At 37.1% G+C, this 9,242-nt stretch overlaps 1 protein-coding gene across 1 annotated transcript in view; it reads left to right on the forward strand.

The window, feature by feature from the left end:
- trmt61a (tRNA methyltransferase 61A) overlaps positions 1–9,242 on the forward strand; it is a 39,303-nt gene that overhangs the window by 6,456 nt on the left and 23,605 nt on the right. The window contains exon 2 of the mRNA XM_015387816.1: positions 682–1,026. Within this exon, the coding sequence (XP_015243302.1) occupies positions 696–1,026 (331 nt within the window). The 5' untranslated portion in view covers positions 682–695. The remainder of the gene's footprint in view (positions 1–681; positions 1,027–9,242) is intronic.

The following is a 9,242-nucleotide window of genomic DNA, read 5'->3' on the forward strand; positions in this document are numbered from 1 at the left end:
TTTTTTTTTTTTTTTTTTTTTTTTTTTTGAAGGAAACCATTAAGAGGAGCCTGTCTTAATGTCAAAGGGGATCAAACAGAGTACATACAGTTAGTCACAATAAAAGCAGAGTCCATAGCTATGTCTAGGAGAGAAACTGAATTAAGCACTGGAAACAGACCAAACTCGATCATCTTTAATGGAAGCGCTGATGGCAGCAGTCAAGCTAATATTTCTTTCAAGGATGATGTCACAGCTAAACAGCACCAAACCACATTAATCTAATGTGACAAAAACAATCGGACAGAACATAAAGTTAAGGGTTTAACTGACATATAATATTGATTTAGGAAAATAGAGATAGAATGAAGTGGAAAGATAAAAATTGGTTGCTAAGTCCTCCAGCAGCCTAAGCCTGTAATAACATAAAAGATAGCGCACCTTAACAACTGTAACTATAAGCTTTTCATGCTGATTTTGTTTGTTTTTCCAAACTTGCTCAGTTGTGTTTTAGTTTAATCAACAAAAAAAAATATCAGTAGTTTTCAAAGTATTCACTTTCTATAAGAAAAAAATAGTTTTAAATATCTGAAAGCTTGTCTGATAGAGGCAGTATGGTCTATTTTCCTCCCAGACTACACAAAGCACAGCCACAGTATTTTTTTTATTTAGTGTAACTCATGTTTTACCTCTCTCTTTCAGACCTATTGCCTAGCATGAGCTTTGTGGAATATTCAGATTTGATTAAAGATGGGGACGTCGCCATCGTCCACCTGGGCCACAACTCGGTGACGCCTGTCAAGGTACAACATGGTGCTCAGACCCAGACCCGCTATGGAGCGATTCGCCATTCCTCTGACCTTATTGGACAGCGCTACGGCTCTAAAGTAACCTGTAGTAAAGGCGGATGGGTACATGTGCTGCACCCCACACCGGAGCTTTGGACCGTCTCACTACCTCACCGCACCCAGATCCTCTACACCCCAGACATCGCTATGGTTACGATGATGCTGGAGCTCAAGCCAGGATCAGTGGTTTGTGAATCAGGTAGGGAAATCTGTCTCTGTGTTTGTGATGGTTTATTAGATCTATTGTTGTTATTGATTAAAGTTAGAATAGAGAAGCTTCTTGGTCTTATCCGTCAGTTGTTTAATTTTTAGAATGTTGAGGTAATGTTCCCGAGAGATTTCTCAATCAACGATATAGAGATCTGTAATGAAATATCTGCTCCCCTTAGGGATTTCTTCAACTTTTGGTTTGTATTCGAGCTTAAATGTTTCATAATGAATGGTTATTGATAGTGCTTTAATTTATAATCGGGAAAAACAACTGAAACCAGGTTGATTCCATGTAAAAAAGTAATTTACCTCTAAGCTAAACATTTTTATTTTTAACTCTTGGCAACAAAAGCAGACATAGTGTTTTCTAGAGCAGGCAGTGACAAAAACTTCCTTACCGATCCATTCAGAGGCGGAGTTACTGATTTGCTGGTGCCCTAAACTAGACCATCAAACTTTAATTCTCTGAAATATTGTTACTTTGATACCATATATAAAACGTTAAGATAACCTTTCTTTTTAGTCCAAATTATGTTTTTTATTTTATTTCAGCGTGAATCATCGAAATAAGGGATCCTTCTAATTGTCAATCATTCTGGCTCACATCCAGAATAGATATAGTGGATTAGGGGGTATTCTGTGCTAGAGCTAGTGAGGAAAACGGTCAGGCGTGTTTTTTTCTACCCAATATAACTACAGTATCAACGCCTTACCACAGCTGCAGGTGGATCAGAGCAACATCTCTGGGTCAGTCTGATGGTTTATATCCCCTCTAAAAAAATAAGTGGATTTAATTAGCAAAGAGACAAAAAAGAATGAGGAAAATAAGTATTTGAACACCTTGCTATTTTGCAGGTTATCCCACCTAGAAATTATGGATGGGTCTGAAGTTGTCATTATAGATGCATTCCACTGTGAGAGACATAATCTAAAAAGAAAAAAAAAAATCCAGAAATCACAATGTATAATTTTTGACTATTCTTTTGTGTGATACAGCTGTGTGCTTCGGGTCGTTGCTAATTAAGTCCACTTATTTTTCGATTCAATACAAACCATTAGACTGACCCAGAGATGTTGTTCTGATCGATCTGCAGCCATGGTAAGGCAGTGAAGCAGTTGATTTATTGGGTAGAAAAAAAACACTCCTCACCACTGTTCAGTTCAGCTTGACATATCAGCTGTTTGGTTATCCTCCTGAGCCTTGTCACTTCACCCCTGCTTTCAAAGCTGGTGCTCTGTCTGCAGGCGGGGCGGTAGTTGATTTGTTCACCTGCTTGCAAGCTCTCAGGGGGAGTTGGTGACAGTCTGAAGGACGCAGGGTTTGTGTTTTCACAGCACTTCTCTCACTTGTATGTGAAAATAAGGAAGTTAAAGTGATTAAAAACAGTTTTCATGCAACCGTTGTGGTCAGTAAAGGTCAGTTAATCCGCCTAATTTCAGTATATTTTTGAGAAATTCAGTGTAGCTACTGTTAGTGTTGAAATATGCCTGGGGAGGGAGCCCAGATGTCAGAAAAAAGGCAGAATCGCTCATAAAATGTAAGTGTAGTGGCCACCGGGAACAAACTTGTGTAGTGACTATGGCTGTAACTAGCAATCATTTTGCTAATTGATTAATCTGTCCGTTTTTTAATTAATCAGTGAATAATCCAAGAGCGAAAGTTTGCTAAAGAACATTATCCATTTTCTAACACGCTTGTCCCGAGTGGGGTCGGGAGGGTTGCTGGTGCCTATCTCCAGCAATCAATGGGCCAGAGGCGGGGTACACCCTGGACAGGTCGCCAGTCCATCGCAGTTGCTAAAGAACATTCCTTACAGAATTCAATCCAGAGGAAACTAACTGATTTACATTTGAGGAGTTCTGGATAGAGCATAAAAAAAAAAAAAAAAAAAAAAAGGGTGACAATTATTTCACTAAACGGTAGATTACAGTTAAAACCTACTATGCAGAAATCCGTTACCCTGATGATAAAGAAACGGGTTAATATCTGTGGATTCTACTGATTTTATTCATGCGTTGCATGTATGTTTGCATTTTTTTACTTGAATTATGACAACACGCATTTATTAACACGTCGGCTTAATGCATCAATGTAAATTTGCCAGAATTGGTAACAGCTACTTTTAATCCGCTGTCCTAAGTAAACTGTTTTTCTCAACTAAACATGGCTTCTCTCCTAAGATTCCAACTTTCTCTCACAGACCAGTAACGTGACTGCTGACTAGTTTCCATCAGCTCCATGTAGAGTGTGCATGGGGGATTGTTTGTCCTGTGGCTCTGAGTTATTCTGTGATTGACTGGCAGGCTGACTGGTGTGCACTCAGCCTCTCCGTTTCAGTCAGAATATTTCCAGTCCTATTATCTAGTTTGGATTTGGATGAGACCTTAGTGTGTACACAGCGTATTCTGACTATATACAGCAAAGCTCTTCCAATGGAGAAATCATCTGCTGAGAGCAATGAAGACGTCTAATTTACATGATGCATCTTTGTAGAGAATTCTCCTTTTAAAGCTAAAAAACATATATATATATATATATATATATATATATATATATATATATATATATATATATAATTCGATCTTTAAATTTATATTTAATTTAAATGATCCTGATATATTTCAGCAAACTGTCTCTATGTTGAAAACATCTGTCACCTGAGCCTTTTTCTAATTTATCTGTAAACTTTGTCTTTATGAGAAATAAAACTCAGCATTTACCTTTCTGTTCTCTCTGTTCAAATGCATTCACTCAAATAGTCACGGCCTCTAAATTTTCCAGCTTTTCATCAAGTGTTTAAATATTTGAAGGATCCAGAGCAGTTAACTTAGCTGAATCTGCACAAACTTTAGTTCGTTCTTTGTTTTGACTGACTGATCATATCGTAGCTGAACTAGTTGTAAAAAGATCTGATCCTACAACATGTTTTCCAACATGATGTTTGGAACACTGCTTTTCTCTTCTAAGGACAAGAACTGAATAATTATCAACCAATTTCAAAATGTCATGTTTGCACCAAGGTTTTAGGAGAGTTGGTCGATTAGGTTAACTAGTATTTGCTTTTCTTGGACATATTTGATCATATTATCTGTGTTTTTTTAGATTGTAACTGAATTAGGTATGAATTATTTAAATCTATTTTTAGGTTTTAAAATAATAATAAAAAAAAAACATTAAACTTACACGATGATGATGGATTCATTTTCTTTTGTGGGAAGTTTTTCTACTTTTTTTATGCACATATTTCCCAGTATAATCACAAAAATAACATACCTAAATATATATTATGTATATTTTGTACAATTCTCTGCAGAGCATAATGTTAGAGATTGGACTAACAAATTTTCAGAGTGGAAGAAGAGAGATAGAATGAAGCAGAATGATGAAAAAGGGGTCCCTATGTCCTCCAGCAGTCTAAGCCTATAGCAGCATAACTGTAGAGATAGCTCTGGATAACCTGAGCCCCTCTAACTATAAGCTTTATCAAAAGATATACCTTTTTTTATTTTCAGCAACAACAACTTTCCTCCAAATCACATGCTGTATTTAAGTAGGTTTGATTATTGGGTGTACCCCGGGGTGTGACAGTCACAGTAAAAACAAAGAGATCATGATTTTGTATTGTTTCAATATTCTGACTTTCTCCCGTCAACAAGTGGTGACTTGAGGCAGAGTGCGATAATTTCTGCTCACAGTTGACATGAAGTGTCTGTTTTATCTGCACAGGGACAGTAACTGTTTTTCAGCTAATATCTAAGTGCTGAAGTGATGGATACTGCTCACGTTTTAACCGATACGGCACCGATGCCAGGTGTCTGGAACCAGTGTCAGTATAGACAAACATCTAAAACATTAGGTTTGTTTCCCTGAAGCAGAAGAGGAGGAGGAGGAGGAGGAGGAGGAGGATGATGCTGCTGCTGACTCATGTTGCTGGTTGTAGACAGTGAACCGTTAACAGATGCACCCCTGCTAGTTTTCTCTATAATGTTTTAGTTTATTTTGATTGGGAGTAATATTACCAGCTTGGCATTTCCCAACCATAATTCTGACTTGAAAGAAAATGTTATATGCAATTACTCATAGGAAATCACATGATTATTTTTTAAAGGTAAACTAACACCGTTTCATGTCTCTCAGTATTCATAACAGGGTTTTAGTATAAATCAAAGCACAAGATTCATGAAAATCATTTGCTTTTAGTTTATTTAAAATATTTGATGGCTTTTTCGATTTCTGTTTTCACCAGAAACTCTGAAATAGAGGCATCAATACAACTTTATTATTTTCTTTACAATACTGATAGTCGAAATTTGATTACTGACCAATCCTAATATTGACCCGATATGAGCAGCAATCAGCAGCAATCATATTTTTTTTGTGTGTGTATGAAAAATTAGAAAGGTTCTAATAAAGAGATGCTATAGACAGGAAATAATAATGAACAACAGGAATGTGTACAGCTAACCAAATAATTTTTAACCAGTGGGATAAATAAACTTTCAACCTAAATAAAAAAAAACATTGTACAATTCAATTAAATGAAAAATGTGCAGTTAAAGACAGGAAAGTTTTGCCTTATATGCATTGCTGGAGGGAAATTTTGGAGCTGAATAAATACTGGAGAAAATGATTCTATCTGCGTATTTATATTGCAGATTTTAGATAGAGATATTAAAAAATATATTACAGTTGTTTTTCACAATTGTTCTGATATTTAAGATTCCCTCAATATTGGATCCTAAATGAAACATAAAGGTTTTAAAAATTCTGAAGGCTGTAATGTTCTCTAATTCTGGAATACCTTTTATATTGCCACTCATGGCCACACCATCTTTACATCTGCGATAAAAGTTAACTTGTTTGGAAAATTATAGCTGCTACTAACCAAAATACCATATTTTTTGGACTGTAGAGTGCACCTCACTGTAAGCCGAACCCACTAAATGGTTTGAAAAAAACTCAAAATGTTTACAATTTTTTTTTTTTTTTTACAATTTCGGTATAATTGCAGCTCAAGGTGGGTTGCTCTGTGAGCTAAAGGCATGTTTAAGAGTCTGTGATATCAGCTGTGCTGCTGCCATCAACACCCTTGTTTATAGAGGTTGGAGATCGGCCTGTTTTTCAGTGTAGTCCTGTTTCTCTGACTGTGACTCACTGGATGTGCTCTCTTCATCCTCTGACATGGGCGTTGGCCCGGAGCTCGTCTGCCTGGCTGTGTGTTTACTGGACGGGGCCGCCTTCTACTGTTGCTTTTTGATTCTCTGCTTCTGTCTCCTTGAACCCCAGTCGGCCTCGGCAGATGGACGCTCAAACTGAGCCTGGTTCTGCTGGAGGTTTCTTGCTGTTAAAAGGTAGTTTTTCCTCTCCACTGTCACTACAACCATGCTTAGTGTGAGGGATTGCATTCGAGTCAATGAGTCGATGCAATCAACTGGTTTTTCTTAGATAGAAAACTTGTATGCTGTATGATCTGGTGAACTGTAAAGTGCCTTTAGATGACATGTTATGAATTGGTGCTATAGAAATAAACTGAAATGAATTGAATTACACTCCAGTTAACAGTCAATTATTATTGGTTGATGATTATTATGGAAATTATTATTTCAAAAGGAAAGGACAAATTAGAGTGAAAGAGCAAAATTATTATTTTAATAATAGAATAATCATGATCAATCTGAATAATTATTTCAGCCCAAATCAATTTAGGCTAGTTTATGATGTCGACAGAGACAGGACTACAATGAATTTACAGTTAGTGGGCAGAACATGTCCTACTGTGGATAGAAAAGTCTTTGGGTGGATTATTAATACATTCTCATCTTCTCAATCTAATTCTACTGAGTTGCTCATTTCTACATTCTAGCGCTTCATTGTTTGCTGGACGGCAGTTATTTTTAACGTTGAGACCTATGATTTAGCCCCAGATGTTTTTAAACCCAGAACAACTCAGCTGTGAACATCAGCCACAGGTGTGTATTTTAGAAGTCCTGCTTTATTGGGAACGTTTTGTTCGTTCTGCTGTGGTTCTCCCCAGTGGCAGACAGTGGTTCATAATAAAGCCCAGTTCGCCTTCTGTTTCTTCGGTCCGTCTTCCGCTCCAGTTCCATTAGTAAGATTGAATGACTTCAATGATTTGGAGTGTTTCAGTGATTGGATTTTTTCTTTCTGTGGGTGTGCAGTGAAAGATGGGAGTCTCTACCAGTGCTTCGTCATGTCGAACTGCTGATGGTGCACTGTGTCACATTACTGATGGTGCTTGGGTAATATCTAGTGTGTACGTGAGCTAAGATCCGCTAGTTTCTCAATATAAATCTCTTCTTCCACAGACATTTTGTTTATTCAGCATTTAGAGTTGCTCCCACTGAGGTGGTATAAGGTTCCTCTGTTTCTTTCAGTGTATAACTTCACTGCTCGAGTTAAAAGAGCAAAGTCCTGCTTTATTAAATACTTTATAAGTGCTTGAAAGTCATAGGGAAACGGCTTCTGCTACTTAGGCGCCAATAACCAGGGTGAGGTAAGAGGTGAATAAGCTACTAACTGTTCTCACACTAAAGGCTGACCTTGATTAAACAAATGTCTTATTATTGGAAGTCACTAAAAGGTCGTAATGCATGATCAAACGTGCAGATTTTAAAGGATTTATTTCTTAGAAACACCTTAACAATTAATCTTTGCACTAAAGCAGTTTTTAGATTTTTAAGTAAATCCACAGCCCCGCCCTTCTGCAAATATTGGCAGGAATTGAATGTATTGTCATATTGAAAGTTCTCATCCTCCTAAGACAGCTTTGGTTTCGGTCAAATTTCGTGCTGCTGGCCACACTCAGTATCGACCAGAAAAGCTGCAGCCATGTTTTCCTGCACTACATGAGGGTTTATAATCCTAACTCATATTCTGTTACTTTCTCTTTCTAAATTGACATCTGGGAAATTAGGAAATCAGACCACTCTGCTGATTTTTTTTTTTTTCTCATTCAGGCAAATCCTCTTCTGCAAAGAGCTCTGAGTTTCTCCTTTGTTGTTTCTGTATAATGTGGGTAACTTCCACTCTAAATCTTTGCTCATATCTCATATGTTCTTTTTTCTCAACATTAAAATCTTCAAATTATGAATTTGTCCAGCAGAGTTTCTAGTTTGTTGCTGGCAGACTTTTGACCAACGGGACTCAGAATGTTTGTACTTCAGTTGGTGGGGACAATAATGCAGATGATGCAACTAATTTAAATATGTTTTTGCTGCCACTTCGTTTTGAATTTGTTAATCGAGAGCCCCCATCCCATTTTAAAGTTAATTGAGATGGTTTAAAGGCTGATTAGCTTTCACTAATATAACCCGCTGCAAACATTTAGTTTGTTTGATTCTAAATTGTTCTGAAACATAATTGTTTTACAGGATTTTTACAGCTTGAATTACATTGCCCCTAAAATTCTGCTCATTATTAAGGAATGATTAAAATAACAGCTAGCTTTTTAAAATAATGTCTGTCATTATTTTATTATGTTAAGCGCATCTAAAATGCAGAGTCCCAACTTTCAACATTTGGTCATTGTCTTTTAAAGTCTTTTTTTCTTTTTAATCAAAATATGTTCACAAGTCTCCATAATGTGATATAATCTGCAAAGAGTCCACACTTGAATCCGATTGTCAGATCTCTGAAGAGGTATAAAAATGGCTGTGCACTGATGGAGCTAGAGATTCTACATAGAAGAATGAGTGAAACTGCCTAAAGATCAGAGCGCTACTCTGGCGGCATCGTACTCAACCAGTCAGCTGTGTTCCCTGGACTTTATCCTGTTGTTTGGTGTTACATCCCCTGGCTGAGTCTAGGGGGTGTAAGGGACCAACATCGATTTAGACAGTGAATGAAGGAGTCAAAAGGGCATTTTAAAAGTTTTATTTCTTTTGAGTAAATGATGGTAAAGGCTTCAGGGAGAGCCCAGGCCAAAATGACAAACAAAACAACCCTACAGAAAAAGAAAAGTGGACTTACCAAACTCAATATGCAACCACAATATAAAAACCTACAAAATAACCTACTTAACCAACACATAAACAGGAGAAAACTGGGGTTAAACAGAAAGGCAGCTTTCCCCTACATAAACCACCCAAGCAGGTTTACATGGTAGCAATCTTAACAGCCCATTAGATTTTACAATGAGCACAGAGGTGTATGGCAGACAAATGGCTCAGAGCCCCTGAAGTACT

This window comes from Cyprinodon variegatus, unplaced genomic scaffold, assembly GCF_000732505.1.
Source record: "Cyprinodon variegatus isolate N-32 unplaced genomic scaffold, C_variegatus-1.0 Scaffold403, whole genome shotgun sequence".
NCBI classification, from domain to species: domain Eukaryota; kingdom Metazoa; phylum Chordata; class Actinopteri; order Cyprinodontiformes; family Cyprinodontidae; genus Cyprinodon; species Cyprinodon variegatus.